At 52.6% G+C, this 16231-nt stretch overlaps 1 protein-coding gene across 1 annotated transcript; it reads right to left on the bottom strand.

Annotated features, from left to right (window-relative positions):
* Window positions 1-8284: 8284 nt before the first annotated feature.
* Window positions 8285-12104, bottom strand: Dmrta2 (DMRT like family A2). The gene is made up of 2 exons (XM_075945334.1): window positions 11545-12104; window positions 8285-10327 (listed from the first exon to the last, which is right to left on the bottom strand). Exons 1-2 carry the CDS (start codon window positions 12098-12100, stop codon window positions 9273-9275), a joined length of 1611 nt encoding a protein of 536 aa, XP_075801449.1. The 5' UTR covers window positions 12101-12104; the 3' UTR covers window positions 8285-9272.
* Between the last annotated feature and the right edge of the window lie 4127 nt (window positions 12105-16231).

Below are 16231 nucleotides of genomic sequence, written 5' to 3'. Positions count from 1 at the left end.
TGGGAAATATATTAACTGAAATAGTATGGCTCAGAGAGACAAACGTGTTCTCTCTCTTACTTGAACCCTAGCTTCTAATTATTAAATAAATATATATTTAGGTGGGGGTTAGTGTGGGTAGAGACCCGGAAACTAGAAAAGAGCTAATGAGGTGGTGGGAAAGAGGCTTTAAAAGAAGGAGTGGGGAACAGAACATATTTGATGAGAAAACAAAAGGGGAAATACTGGGGGTGGGAGTAGAAGGTCAGATGTGGGAGGCAGGGCGATTCGGAAAGCAGATGGGAGGGTTTTTTTATGTGCTTCAAAATTTCAAAAACTTCTCATGAAAATTTCAAATATATGGGAAAATAGAGGAAAGAATACAATAAATTCTATCACACAACTTTATTAACATTTATCATCTCTTTTTCACCTAATTTTGGGGTGTGTAAAAACAAATTGCAAGCCAGGCATGGTGGTGCACACATATCATCAGAAAAGCCCAGACATATTGAGGTTCTTTGTAACCAGAGACTGCTCGTTTGTTTGCTTCCTGGTCACAGAAACTATATTAATTCCAACACTGTTTGGCCAATAGCTTAGTAGTATTCCCAGCTAGTTTTTATATCTTAAATTAACCCATTTCTATTTATTGAAGCTGTGGCTTACCGGTAAGGTTCTGGCAGCATCTTTCACCTTTGGCAGTTACAATGGCATCTCTTTGACTCTGCCTACTCTCCATATATATTTCTGTTTGGATTTCCTACTTGACTTTACTCTGCTAAGTCATTGGACAAAACACCTTTATTCATCAACCAATAAAAGCAACACATATACAGAAGGATATCTCACACCATGTCCCCTTTTTTGTCTAATTAAAAAGGATGGTTTTTAACTTTAACATAGTAAAATTACATATAACAAAACAGATATCAAGAAAGAATTATAGTTACAATAGTTAGTATATTTATATCTGGCAAAATTAAAGAAAATATTCTATCATCTATTTTATTTTTCTGAGTCTAAAGTTTCATATCTAATTTATCTTTTATCATAACTAAGGAAAACTATAACTATTTGTCTTCAACTCCATCAAAGACTCTAGAAGGATATAATATTACCTAAGCAAAAAGGAAGTGCATTGTAAGCAACTTCCAAAACTCTAGAATTGACAGAGACATTTTGCTGCTTGGACAGTCACCCAAAGTTCTTCTGTAACATTGGAGCATCCATCTTTAGCCTGCAGGCCCACCCATAGTATCTGGCAGACTTTTCCATGAAACAGGAAATTTGAAAGACTCTTTTGCCTTTATTGGCAGTTGGTCAGTCACTTTCTTCTGTATCCTGAAGAATGTCTGGCAGACTCTTTCATGAAGCAGGAACCCTGAAGGACCATCTCATCTCTTTTGGCAAGTTCAGCAGTCTTTTTTTTCTGTGGGTCATGCATGTCCAGTTCATACAGCATGCCATCAAGTAGTCCAGGCAAGAGCAATTTCTTGCCCAAATGCTAGCAAACTCCTTAAGGAGCCTATTCGATGTCCATCATCCTCTTTAAGTAATTGGTGCTGCCAGAAGCAGACATGTCTCACTGTTGAGAAAAGTCTAAGTTCTTAAAACCTTTTAAGTAACATATTCTGTAGGTCTTCGAAGTGTTGAGGATTATCTATCTAACTGAAATATATCTCTATATCTAGAAAACCTAACTAATGTAATTAAAAGTTGATTATTACAGATGACTATTAATCTGTATTTCTTAACTATGCATTACATTTTAAATGAGCTGCACAAACACAATACCTTAAACAAGAGTAGAAATATACATTTAACAAAATTGACCTTAAATTTGTATCAATAAACAAAAGTCCATAGCAATGTCAAGTATTCATTTCTATATCAATCCCTCTCTAAATAAAAACAAATATTTATAAACAATCATTTTGGGAATTTGGACTTAGTTTTCTTCAAACTGCTTCCTGCTGTTTGTTGGGTGAAGTATTTTTAGGGTTCACAGATACCTTTTAGGGTTCACAGGGGCTCTTGTTCTACTAAACCACATTAGCCTAGACAGAAACCACAGGTTCTCATCTTCTGTGGAAACAAAAGCAGAACCTCTTTTCTAAAGTAATATCCTTAGACTCAAATTTTGAAGTCAAGATACTTTTAAAATATATATGCTGGTTTAGCAGCCCTCACAATCAAATGTCTCTCTGTAGTTAGCTCATTAACAGTCAAAAACTTAAAGACAACACAATAATATGCATAATACAGACACTCTGTGAATTTTCCATCTTTACGTGACTTTTTATACTCTATTACTTTTTAATATTTACTTTATTATATTTTCTCCTTTATTCTATGACTGTCTGTACTCTTTCTACTCTTTCTTCTTTCTCTCTCTGAAGCCCATGTACAACATTGTGACCCATCCAGCGGTCTTTTTTTTTTGTCTGAGTCTGTCTTTATTGTGTATCTGTAATCATTTTCTGACCAGGAGCACTTTTTTAAAAATATTTATTTATTTATTTATTTATTTATTTATTTATTATGTATACAATATTCTGTCTGTGTATATGCCTGCAGGCTAGAAGAGGGCACCAGACCTCATTTCAGATGGTTGTGAGCCACCATGTGGTTGCTGGGAATTGAACTCAGGACCTTTGGAAGAGCAGGCAATCTCTCCAGCCCCAGGAGCACTTTTTTAAAAATGCTAAGCGGGTGTGGCTCAGACCAACTCCACAGCCCTGCCTGTTTGCTCCCCCCAGTCCAACACGGCAGAGGCATGTTCACCACCTCTGCAAGCCATGCTCATCGCCCCAGTTCCAGAAATGCAATGGGTCTATATCACCATTAAACCATTTGCAACATGCTGCTCACAGACCCCATTTATGTTCAGGACCTCCCAAAATAGTCAGAGTTCATGTTGCCAGCACGAAACAGGAAGTCATCTTTTAAAGAAGCCTTGCAATTTTTATTGCTAATGCTGAGTCAGGAAGCCTTCTCTTAAAGGAGCCGTACCTCTGCTCACCACCAGCAAACAGAGCCTATCTGGAAAGACAAGTGACATATTTTTAAAATCTCACCCTGCGGGGCAGTGGTGGTGCACACCTTTAATCCCAGTACTCAGGAGGCAGAGAGGCAAGTGATCTCTGTGAGTCTGAGGCCAGCCTGGTCTTCAAAGCAAGTTCAAAGACAGCCAGGGCTGTTACACAGAGAAACACTGTCTCAAACAAACAAACAAACACAAAACAAGCAACAAACAAACACCTTTCACCCTTTCACAGGGGTCACATGTCAGATATCCTGCATATCAGATATTGACATTACAAGTCATAACAGTAGCAAAGTAACAGTTATAAAATAGCAACGAAATAATTCTATAGTTGGTGGAGGTCTCTGAAATAATTTTATGGTTGGAGGTCACCACAACATCAGGAACTGTATTAAAGGGTTGTGGCACTAGGAAGGTTGAGAATACTGTGCTTAAAAAAGGACAGTTTGGGCTGGCATGAGTAGATATTCACTTATCCTGAAGGCTTGTGTTACCAGCAGGTTCCCTCCCGGCAGAAGCCTGGTTCCCCTATTTGAGCTCCCTTGCACTGGCCCGTGTAAGATCTATTGGCCTGTTCCTACAAAGGCCATTTTTTCCCCTGAAGAACCATTTATTCTATCTGTTGGCTTCTGTGGTTGGGTTAGGGCAAATTGGCACCCCGTCCCTCTTCAGAGATGAGACCGTGGATTAGCCCCAAACTTGCAGTCATGAGACTGGTTTTGGAGAAGACAGGGGACAAAGCATCCACGATGAATCAGCTCCAGGATGGTTTATTCAAATGTGTGAGAGCGAAATTGAACGTAAGCCTGAAGCCCCTGGCAGCCATGACAAGCCCTTCTCTCTTCATTTGGAGAAAGGCTGCCTGATACCCCGGAGTATAACTGCTCTGGGATGTGCAGGCAACGGCTCAACAGCCAGCATGTGAGCAGCTGGCTCATGTCCCTACAACGCACGTGGGACATTTAGTTTTACAATTGCACAAAGAAGGAGGAAGAGAAAAAGGAAAAGAAAGAATACTTCGTTTCAACTCAGTGTGACCTTGGTGACATGCCACTCACAGATAACAATCTTGTTATATTTCTGACCTGTAAATGTTAGGTTATGAAAGGCCACACAGCCTTCCCTTTGCTGAGGAGCACCTACCTCAGAACCACGAGTCACCGTGTGACAGGTCTGATACCCTGAGGCCACCAAGAGCAAAGGACTACATACTACATCCAGTCTCAAGTCGTCCATACCAAGGCATCAGAATTGTGACTGTCACTGTCTCAGAGCCTGCAGGGCAACACACCAAGCAGCCTAGAGCCACCGGGATTTATCAACCCTACAATATATGGAGCAAAAAAAATGGCCCGTCTGCCACCAGACTGAAATCCATACTCACAAAATCATAAGATGATAAGATTTTTTGTTTTAAGTTATTAAATTTGGGGACATTTATTATGCAACAAAGGGAAAGACAGAACAGATCTTCCCAACCACACTAAATTGGGCAGCGACTGAAATAGCTTAGTGGGTCTTGAAGTCTGAAGAAGAAGTCATTTGGCAGGTGGACAGCTAAGACTTTGAGAGGAGCCTGCCTAGGTGAGGAGCCCCAAAGCTTAACCATCACTAGTTTCCCGGAGAATCCACCAGCAGGGAACTGAAGTTGGGGAAACTCCTCAGAATAAAGGGGACTCGGAAGGACTTTCCAAGTGGAGGGGACAAACATGGGTAGCGGGTCATGTAGGTAGCCCTGACACTGGAGCTTCATGGTAAGACCAGGGAGGGCAGCCCAGGGTCCTCACAGAATGGGTGGCCTCCATAGGGTGCAAAGCATTTGGAGAAGAAGCTGTTTCTCTCAGCATGAACAGAGATCCTGGGAGGTGGTACCCTGACCTCCACACCTATCCCAGGTCCGTAGACCCCAGAAAATATTTCTCTATGGAGTCTTGGGTCTCTTCATCCCGCCAGTCCCTGCTGCAGGCCACGTGTTGACTTCTTCTACATTTCCATTCCCAGATGATCTGCAAGTCTTTCAAAGCCTGGGGGACTCATACCACTAACTGCCGTTCCCAGTCCACACACCTGGGAATCCTCCTGGAAGTCCCCACCCCGCCACACACACACAAGCTGGACCAGCAGCAGCGACAGCTGACTCTCAGCAGTCACCTTCTACCCCACTGAGCATTTTCCAGCACTGTCAGTTTTCATGTCTCCTCCTCAGAAAGGTTTGTCCATCCTCCAGACAAGCTACCAAAGGCGCGTGTATCCCCCTCCCAGATGCCCGCAGCTTTCTGCACCTCACTCTAACCCCCACATTCCTCAAGCAGGGACTCACTGGTTTTCTCAGATTTGACGATCTGATCTAATGTCTGACGTTGGTTTAGTCGCCATAGCCCCTCGGCACAATCCTAAATCCTTCACCAGGTTCCAACGCTACCCCGTGATGCGCTACCCAGGTGCTTCTCCCCTCAGAGTCGGGAGCCCGTGGTCCCATGGATCTGGGCCAACTATCTTCCATAATACAGGGCACTGAGGGTTTAGAAACACAACTTGCCCCTGCCATCTAGTCCTTCTGAGGAGCTTGCTTTTCTTTTCAGAGGGACAATGTCCACACCAAGGGATATGAGAGTCATAATAGTAAACACCCAGCGAGCAAGCACCAAGCTAAGAGCTTTTTACACATTATTTACTCCTCACGGTGCCCAGCGAAACAGCCTATACTATTCTCACCATTTAATAGAGGTGGCAGCCAGGTTAAGCACCTGGCCTCTCTTGCCTCCCTGGGGCAGCCTCTCCGAGGCCCTCTCAGCAGAGTGAAGTGCCTCTCCTCATGGCTTCAGTTACAACTGTAGCTTCATTGCCAACTGCGCACACACTTGCAAACTCGGTTCTGTAACTGGATCTAGTGGACAGCTATAGTGCATACTTTGTATGGGTGTTGAATAACCCCCGCCAGTGGGAGAACATGGATGCCAGCTCTTGACACCTTCTCAGTCAGTAGTGTGGGTTATGTTCAGGCACACCTTAGGCACCAAGTAGTGGTGGTGGAAGAGGAGAATTGTAAAACCCCTATTTTTCCCTGAAGCTGTGTCCTCACCAGCCTAAGCTAGCCGCAGTGGCCGGAGTCTGAGTCTTCCTGGAGCCCAGGCCAGGGCCGGTTCCAGCTGGCTTGCTGAGAATTTGAGAATAAACGTGGACAACAGAAATCAGGAAAGGGAGTCCAATGCCACATTCTTCTCTGTTAGGGATGGCACCGCTGCCATCTCAAACAGGAGAGGGCCTAGGGACCGCGTCCTCCGCACGGTGCCGGTGTGTACCAGCTGCAGACACCAGAAAGAGCAGAGAAGCCTAGTCGCTGGCTTGCCCTGCCACCCACTCCTCTGCCAGGAGACACCCCAGTGGGAGTGACCTGGTCTCCGAACCGGGCTCCCCCAGGCCTTTCGAGGCGGGTCTTGGTATTTCTCTTCCAGTCTGCACAGTGGGAGGAGTTGTTCCTCAGCAGGCCCGGCCTGAGCCACCAAGATGAGCCACACCAGGGAGTCTTCAGTACCCACCGCTCCAATTTCCTCTGCCCAAGACCCAGACCCGAGCTCTAACTGGGTGCTGGCGGCCCCAGCTGAGGGCACCGGACCCTGTGCTTCCCGACATGCCACGTAGGAGCGAACACAAGGAACACAAGAGGGATGTTCCAACAATCTCCCCCCCCCACACACACACACCGTATGCCAGCAAAGTCAGCTCTTTGCGAGGATCTAAGAGAAAAGCAGACCCATGGGGATGTCGTGTGTGTGTGTGTGTGTGTGTGTGTGTGTGTGTGTGTGTGTGTGTGTGTGTGTGTGTGTTCAGGACATGTTTCTTCCTCCGTAAAATGGGGCAATAGGACAAACTTCACTGAGAGTGAACTAAAAATAGCCCGGGTATACTTGGGAACGAACGGGGTCCCTGCTTGAATTTGACCTGAGCACCGGCAGCAATTCTGCGCTTCAGGGGACCCGGTATAGGTCACTCCTGAAACCAAGGGAGCCTGCAGATCTTAATTTCTCCTCCCGGCAGACACCTAGGGTGGCGGTGGGAGCTGCCGGGCTGACCTAGGCCTTGGGAAAGTAGGAGCGGGAGAGGACACAGGGTTAGAGCGGCACCAGCGGCAGTTTGCCGGGGCTTCCTGCGCACTTTCTCCCTCGTTCCTCTGTGTTCCTAACTTCCCCTTTTCGTTTAACCCCTCCACCTTCGTTCTTTCTCTGGACTCATCTCTTTATTGCCCGCATCTCTCTTCTCTCACTCCCCCTCCTTCCGTCTCATCGTCACCCTCACACTTTATAACCAAACAGCCAAACCCCCTTTCCAATTAAAGTGGAATTAGGCAACTCAATCAAATTAGTTCCCTATTAAAGCCCTTCTTTATTAAACCGTTTTCTTGTCCTGCTATTAAGTTTCACCGCCTGGCGGAACTCGAGCCGGCCCCAGAAGTTTACCTTGGGATGTCTCCGGGACCAGTCTAGGGGAGGGGGCACCCTATTTCCTGGAGTGGAGGAGTGACCCTGCAGAGAGCAGAAGGGAGGGAAGTGAGGTCAGAGACGGGAGGTCGGCAGAGGGGCATCTAGTTCACAAAAGGAGTGCGCGGTAGCCTGGCCCAAAGGGTCGTCCTCGCTGCCACTCTCAGAACACTGCTTTGGAAGAAGGTGGTAGTAATCCACGCCACCCAATAACTCGTAGGCCCGCAGGTCCAGGCAAAAGAGTGTCGGAGGCTGCCTCCCCGCCTCCCGGTTCAGCGCTCTGGCTTCCAGAGCCAAGAGTGCACTTGCGATCCGGGCTGCATCTAGGTCATCTGTGCAATGGGAGTGGGAGGTGGAGAGGGCAAAAGGCCCGGCCAGGAACCTGCGGGGGTTGGGAGGTGGGGGAGCCAGAGACCCTCCCAGCGGTGTTGGAACCTTCAGGGGAAGAGCCTGAGGCTACGCCTGCGGTGCAGACACCTGCCGGGGAAGAGCCCCAGGCATAGCGGGAACCTGCGCCTGGCCAAGCGACCTACTCAGGGCCTGGGCACAAGGTTAGCAAGCTCACCACGCCCCCGTGGAGCCTCTTCCGAAGTTCCCAGATGCGACCCTCCCCACTCCTCGCACGCTGACCAGGTGCCACCCGCAGTTTCCTGTCTCGGTCCCTCCGGGGTCGGGGCACAGCTCCAGGCACCTCAACCCCAGTGGGAAATCAAAAGCTTTTCTTCCCAGCCGCCTGCGGAGCGGAACGGGATTCCAGCGTTGCTTTATTTAGAAAATAACATTTATTTCTAGCTCATACCTATGCAAAGGAAAGCACAAAGTGAGCAGTTCTCCGCAGCGTCGCTCGCTGGCGAGTCCCGGAGCTTCTGGGTCTGTCACCCGACACTCTATTCGTGCTCCAGCGCGGCCTGGACCGCTCCACAGAACAAGCTGCAGGCCGGGGGCGAGGGGTGGGCAGGGTTCCTCCCCAGCGTACAGTAGATCTCGTCTATAAAACCCAATACGTACAATGCGCGAATAGTCTAGTTTTCCCATTTTGTCCTTTTCTCTTTTTTTGCTTTGATTTTGAATGTTTTTCACGTTAATATCGAGGTCACCTACAGATTACAATTAATAACTTAGAATTCCATTTTATAACATTATACACTGGCTTGTATATATATATGTATAGATTATATATAGATTTATACATATATAAAAACTCACACTGCACCAAGGAAACCCATGCTTATTGGCATAAGCAACAAAGAGAGCGACAAATACCGCGACGAGGAAAGTGCACCTTAGAACGTTTCCTTTTTTTAACAATTGATATCGATATATATGCGTGTCCCAAAGACTCAATTCAGTGCCAAGAGATGTATACATCCTAAATTTATATTTGTTAGAGAGGATTCTTTTTTTTTAAATGAAAGGGGAATAAGTTCTGGAGGACACACAAGAGGTTGATTTGTCCTGCCATCCACCTGAGCAAGGCTGGCAAGGCGAGCAAAGCAGAGGGAGCAGCAGGGATAGGCGCGGCCACAGCCGCCCTCGAGATTCTTAGAGACCTCCGGCCTTTTGACAACAGGGCGAGCAGGCCTGGGGAAAGGTGGCCGAGGCTGGACCAGCACACAGACCACAAGGCCCCTCTGAGGACATCTGCGCGGTTAGCCAAACCACTCCCCCCCCAGCCAACTCTGAGCGGAGGGCGCGGGCAGGGCGAGGAGGGGCGGGCGGCTGGGGAACTGGCTGGGTCAGTGTCTGGGGCCGCGGGGCCCCGTGTCCTACTGCTTCTCGGGGGTGCCGTTGACCATGGGCCCGTACAGCCCACTCCCGTACCCCGGCTCCTTGTGCACCGCGGCGGCGGCGGCGGCCGAGCGGTCGCGCATGAGGTCGCTGAAGGCGTAGTCCATGGGCGGCCGGAAGCCGAGCGTGGGCACCAGGCCGGCGGTGGAATAGGGCGCCATGAAGGCCAGGCCACGGCTGTGGGCCGCCGCAGCCGAGTAGGCCAGGCGCAGCGGGCTCAGGCCGAGCGGCGCGCCCAGAGGATAGGCGCCCGCGTCGGCACCGAAGTGGCTGGCGTTGGGCTGCAGCGGCGAGAAGGCCGAGCGGCTGCTGAGCGAACCCAGTGCGCCCGGCGTCATGGCCCCAGCCAGCAAGGGTCTGTGGTGCGGGGGCGCGGCGGGCCCGGTCTGCAGTGGAGCGGGCAGCCCGGGACCCCCGGCGGCTGCGGCGTCCACGCGCCCAGGCCACGCGTCCTCCACCGCGACGGCCGCGCTCACCGTGGCCTTATCCAGCGGCGCGCCGGGGCCCAGGCCTGCCGCCAAGCCTCCGCGGTGGTGGTTCAGCACCTGCTCGATGGCCTGTACCACGTCGCCGCCGCAGCCCTGCAGCACCAGCTCGAGGACGCCTCTCCGGTGGCCCGGGAAGACGCGCGTCAAGATGTCCAGCGGCGTCCGCTGCCGCGGACCCGGGCCGCCGCCCAGCCCCGGAGTCGGTGCGGCCTCTGCCTCTTCTTTGTCAGCCTCCGACCCCGATTCGGAACCCAGGGGGCTGGAGGAGCCGGGGCTGTCCTCCTCGCCGCCACCGCCAGGGCCCGCGCTACCAGGACAGCTGCCTCCTGCCTCCTTGGAGGCCCGGGCCAGAGGCGACCCCGAAAAGGACTCGCCGTCGCCGTTCTCCGAGCCTGAGCCGGGCCGCACCTCTGGGGACGAGGTCCCGGGACCCGAGTCCGCGCCGTCGGGCGACAAGGGCTTCACTGGCTGCGGCTGCGGACTGTCGGGGCGGCCGGCCTGAAGCAGCGTCTTGGGAAACAGATCAAACTTCTGCAGCTTGGCTTCTGAGGGGAAAACGGAGATGTGGGGAGAGGTTAAGAACACTGGACCCATCCTGCTCAGGCCCGTTGAATGCAAGTTTCCTCTCATTCCCAGCTTCCAAACTGTCCTCGACTGGGCTCCAGCGCCGCGGTTTTACTTTTATAAAACCCCACAGCGCTTGCTCGCTCTCTCCTCCTAAGCTCACTTTTTTTTCTGTACCCAGAACCCCAACCACCTGCACCCTGAAAACCTAATGTTCAATGTACTCTTCCCACACGTGTGCCCAACACCTCTACTCATTTCCCATTTCCACCCCGCCCTAAAGACGAGGCCTGGCCACGGTTCAAACCAGAGCAAAGAGAACCTCTGGCTATGCCTCACCGTGTGTGGACCCCACTACTCCACTCAGGTTGCCCAAAGCCAACCCTACCTTAGCTACCGCAGCCTCGAAGAGAGGGTGCCTTGGGGAACTAGAGGTATTAAGTCTCTCTACAGACAAAATAAGTTCCGTCCTGTTTCTAGTCCACACTTTTCAAAATTAAGTCCTAAGAAATTCCCTTCTTCCGATCTGAGAGCCGAGCCCATTCCATGGTCTGAGCCTAACTGCCTCCCTCACAGGAAAACCTTCTAGAGTCCAGAAAGCAGAGGGTTTATGCTGGCAGAAGACAGAAGCAAGGGAAAGGGGTCCAGGGAAAAGTGCCAACCACGAGAGAACCGGCGTGCGCTGGGGGGAAAGAAGACAGAATCTAGGGAACGCGGCGAATGTTTATCCAGAATGCTTTAGGAACGGGAGGAAAGGAGTCTCGCTGAGCGGTGAAAGAGGGCGTCTCCAGTGCTTAAGGAAGCCTGCGGATTAGAGGATCGCAGAGGGTCCTTTCAGAAGCCTTGGGAAGGAAGCAAGAGGGGCTCTGCGGCTTCCGGCTGCCTGCCGGGGGAGGAGACCCAGCAAAATGAGTTGGGCAGTAACTAAGGACCTGCCTCCTTAGCAAGACTAAGGCTAAAGCGTTGCCTGGGGGCTGGAGGTGAGGGTAAGGAATAACGTGTAAAAACTGCAGACAGGGTTTATGGACAGGCAGAAGCTGGGTGGGTGATGAGCCACAGCTTCTGTGGAAGGGAGTTGTGTACTCTGTCGCTAAGGAAACAGGCCACTAGGTCGTGCACAGCAGCCCTGGGTCCCGGGCTCCTCCTTCCAGACCCCATCCCTCTCCTCCCCCCACCCGCGGCTCGACCGCGCTCTCACCTGCGCCCCCTGTGCCCCCTGCGCCCCCAGCACTCCCCGCGGGTGCTCCAGCTCCGGGCCCCCCGCCGTCGGTGGCGCACACTGAACCAAAGACTTCATAGGCGGGTCGCGGTGGGATGATGCCGTTGGCGGCGGCCAGCGCCAGGCCCTCGGCAGTGCCATACAGCAGTTGCAACTCGCGCGCCTCGTTCTCCTCCTGCGCCTGCTGCCTGCGCAGCGCCACCTGTGCCGCCATGACGCGCTGGCGCTCGGCGATGAGCGTGCACTTGGCACACAGGCAGTCCTTCCAGCGGCAGTAGCGCTTGTGGCCCTTGAGCGCGGACACCACTCCGTGGTTGCGGCAGCGCGCGCATTTGGGGGTCCGCGGGTACTTCTCCGCTGCCCTCAGTAGCAGGGGCGGCGCCCGCAGCAAGCCCCCGGCCACGCTCACTGGTAGCGATGCTGCGGCGGCTGCTGCCGCGGCCACAGACGCCACTGATGCCACGGGAGGTCCCGTCGCTGTCGCCGCTGCAGTCGCCGCACTGGGCACGCTGGGCAGCTCCGAGTGCAGCTCCATGGCTGAACCTGGCGTGGGAAAAGTGGGGACACCTGAGTGAGAACAGTACAACACGTCAGACTTAAGCGCGGCCTGCGGAAACTCAAATTTAGGAAAACTTTGGTTGTACAAGTTTGGTTAGAAGCTGGCAAGTTGCTGGGAAGGTCGTTTGGCACCTCCTTGTAAATACGACGACCCCCCCCCAAAACAGCATACCCCCCCCCCCAGCTCCTCTCATCGATGCTCTTACATCCAATTTACATGCCAGGTGTAAGATTTCCTTTGAATCAGGATTCCCTTGAATCCTCTGAAAAAAAAAAAAGACAAAGTTTGGATTGGTTCAGTTGAATGTAAGGAGGATTTGAAAAGAAAATATTATGCCCAACGCTTAGGTTGATTGGGGTGAGGCGAGAAAGAAGAAATGTGTACCTGAAATGGACTCAGATTACAGAGAAAACTTGGCACCAACAGGCTGGTGTCAAAAGCAATGTAAAAAGCAAAAACCGTTCCGTCTTGGCGGAAGGGTAAAGAGGGAGAGAGATGTGGAGGTGAGGAGGGGGGTTGTGCAGGCTGGGTTGGGCTCTTGTTTCTTGCTTTCAATGTGGGGCAGAGGAATTGGAGCGAAGACCTGAAGAACTTCTTCCTATTAAGAGTAGAGCGAGAACTAGAAGACAAACTTGGAGGCAAAGTTCGGCTTATGGCCTTTTATGGCCTTGGGACCCATTTAAAAAAAAGAGTTCGGGGCATGCCGTGGTCTGAGTCTCTAAAGGATAGAGGGAAAACAGACGTGGAACCGAAGTTTAGGAGAGCGGAGGGGGATTAAAGAGAAAACCCATTTTTAAATAAAGCTGTCTTTGGACAGGCCATCTAGCTCCAAGATTAGTTGAAATAGCGAGGAAAACATCCCCAAAGAGCTGACATGGGTGATCTGGGAACAGTCCACGGGGAGCGACAGTGATAAACAGAAAAAACTCTACTGAAACAGGTGGAGTGGGGACAGGGCGAGACCTGTGGCGTGGGGTTTAGCCCTTAGTCTGGAGTAGTCCAGGAAGAAGGCACGTCTTCGAAAAGTTAGGCTTTGCAAAACCTCCTTTTTCCTCAACTCCTCCTACCCAACCCCCACCCCTCCCAGTTAGGGGACCAAGTCCTCAGACACGCCCTCCTCATCCTGGGACCCCTTGGGACCCCGCTCCTGCGCTGGTTCCAGAGTTTTGGTTTTCAGACTAGGGTTTGGGAACCTGTACTCCACAGCAGGCCTCAGCGAGGCCAGGGAGTCGCCTCGGAAACTGACCCCAAAGGGACAGGAGAGTCCCACCTGCGCCGCAGCTGCAGAAGGCCCAGCAGGCCCAGCTCCTGGCTTCCGCTGCGGCCTTCACTACCCGCCACCCCGCCCGGGGCCCCGCCAGAGCCAGGGCCCCGCTACCGGGGTCTCCGTCTGGGAAGCCCAGACCTCAGCGCGCGCAGGGGTCCTCTCCGCCTAGACCCTCAGGCGTGTAGTCCCTAAGGCCCTGGGGGCCTAGGCCTCGCCCTTGGGGGCCGCCAGCCAGGTCGCCTCCCCCGCTCTGCGGCCAGCCCTCTGCTACCTGCTTCGGCCTCCGGGCTCCTCCTCCGCTGGCGCCGCACGCACTGCCCAGCTCCGCTCAGGCCGCCGCTCTCTCGGCCTCTTCCCCTCGCCCCCGGCCCCTTCTCTGACCACGTCACCCTCCTCCTGCCACCATGTCCGAACTTCCGGACCACTCCCCACCACCACCACTCGGAACACGCAGTCCAACACTCCGGAGGGGACTCGGGACCGGGGACCCGTCCGGGGGCCGACTGGTTGGAACCCGCGTCCCCTCGGTGCGCTCCGGACGCAGCGCTCAATCCTGGCCTGGGTAGCCCGGCGCTGCCAGCTCTCACTGAGCCGCTCGCCCGCTCTATTGTTGCTCCTCAGGGCTCCATTAGACAGAATTGGACAACAATGTGGCGCCTGCCATTGGCCAGGGGAGGCAGCCGGCGCTCTGATTGGCCGGGCCCGCGCCCGGGGAGCCCCTCATTCTACAGTGTCCGAAAGATTCGAAACTCGGAACGCTCGGCTGAGCGCCTGCGGGAGGGGAGGGGGCGCCAGGGAAGGAGCGCGCGAGGAGGAGCGTTGCGAATGTCGTGACAAGAAGTTTCCGTGCGCCCGGGAGCGTGTGAATTGCTCCTAATTACCGTGTCCGGTGCGCCTCTCCGCCTAGACGTGTGTAACCCCTCTACTTCTGGGGGCGCCGGCTCCGCAGCGCCACTCCGCCTTGGCCGGGGGCGCTTGGCAAGGCAGAGCTTCCCAAGTGGCCCTGGAGGCCTGGGGCGGGACGGGGGCAGGTGACAATTCAATTACCGCTGTCGGGATGGGAGTGGAACCCGGGGACCGGGGTGGGGGAGGGAGGGCGTCCACCGCAGACCTGCCAAGACGGTTCTGCCGGCTTCCTTCTGACGGGGTCGGGGTGCTCCCAAGTCCGACGGGCTCCGAGGTAGTAGAAAACTCGTTTGCTCCTCCCCCTCCCTCCCCCTGCCACCTTTAACGCTTAGTTCCTTCGTTCTCAAAGTCCTGACACCAGCAGCACGGAGGGTAAGTGTGATTGGTAAGGATTTGCGTTTTTAAGCGAGGAACCTAGAGAAACGAGGGTCCCCGCGCCGCAGCCTCTTCTCTCCCCAGCCCCAGCCCTGTCCCTCGGCCCCCTGTGCCCTTGCCTTTCTTCATTTCTCCGCATCTCTCTCCCGTTTGTGGGGGTGGTGGTGGAATTCTTTTTGTCATTGTTTGAAATTAACGAAGTTTACTTGTAAGTTTTTTTTTAAACGAAAGTAAAAAGCAGCCTTTGTGCCTCCCCAGATCCTCTCGGACGCTGGAAGCACTGGCCAGTCGGTCGGGCCACCAGGCCACAAGGCTGCCGCAGAGGGCGGGGGCCCTGGACCAAGGATGACTTGGCCTTCAGCGCCCTGTGCTGACGTCACGGCCCCAGGACCCCTTCGGTCAGCGGAGAAGGTAGCAGGTTCGAATTTTGTATCTTTCCGTAGTTATTCCCATTCAGGAACAGATGTTGAAGACCTTTGCCCTAGGATTCTCTAGCTAGGACTCTCCGCTCTGCCGTTTGCGGCTAACATTCTGTTACTCTCAATTTTATTTTTGTTTTCTACTTTTCTCTCTTCTTCAGAGTAAAGAAAATTCGTTTAAATGAAAAGTGAAGCCATCTCCTCATTTCCTCTCCGCTCTCTACCCTGCGATTTTGCATTGCTTTTTAGAAGGCCCTGAGCCTGGGGAGTCGGGGCTATGCCAACGCAGACGCACACCTGTTAGGCGCACGGAACCGGTCTCGGTCCGCAGCCCCTCCTGCTAGACGGACCCGCAGCTGGGGCGGGAGGAAGGCTAGGTGAGCAGGATCCCATAGCAGGACCACCCGCCTGCGAGGGTCCAGGATGCGCCCTGTTCAAGAAGTCAACTGAGGATCCAAGATCTGAGGGAGTGATGAGTCCCAGAATCTGGAGGGCAACTTCCAGAAAGTTCGCCAGGCCCATCTCAAGGGATCTTGAACCCGAATAGTACAGAGTAGCAACCTGGTTGCAAACTACCGAGAAAGTTCTTTCTCTGGAACCGGAGAAAAGATTTGGTAGGGAGCTAAGAGTCTCCAGAGGCAGAGTAAGGGTGCCCTCAGAACCCCCCCCCCATCTCTCTTAAATTCCCAGGGGTTAGACGGTAGAGTAACTCTAGCTATGCCTGAGCGCTGGCCTGTTGGAGGGAGGGGCAGGAAGGCTCCGTGCGCTGCGGGATTCCAAGCGCCTGCCTGCTTCTAGAACTTTTTTTTTTTGAAGGTTTTGTAGAAATTTTTTTAAACCCCGAAACGAAATAATCTATCCAGATCTACATAGTTTTCTGGGAAGCCGTGGCCTAAACACCCTTTCTCGCGCTTGGGGCCGGATCACCGAGTCCTGCCACTTGACGAACTCACGAGAACCAACGGTTTCGGGAACCCGAGCTCTTGCCTGGACCTGGATCGAACCTTCTTTTCTTAAGAATAGGAGGTATCGCATCCTGGAACCCAGCCCAGGCCAAACCACAGGATGTCTCCCATCTTCTGGTGCTCTTTCTAAGTTTACCGGTATCTCCACAGGTCTGAGACGCCAAGCTCTCTTTCC

This window comes from Microtus pennsylvanicus, chromosome 13 (assembly GCF_037038515.1).
Source record: "Microtus pennsylvanicus isolate mMicPen1 chromosome 13, mMicPen1.hap1, whole genome shotgun sequence".
Lineage (NCBI taxonomy): Eukaryota > Metazoa > Chordata > Mammalia > Rodentia > Cricetidae > Microtus > Microtus pennsylvanicus.
The sequence above is the reverse complement of the archived record's forward strand: the minus strand, read 5'-3'. Positions and strand labels throughout refer to the sequence as shown.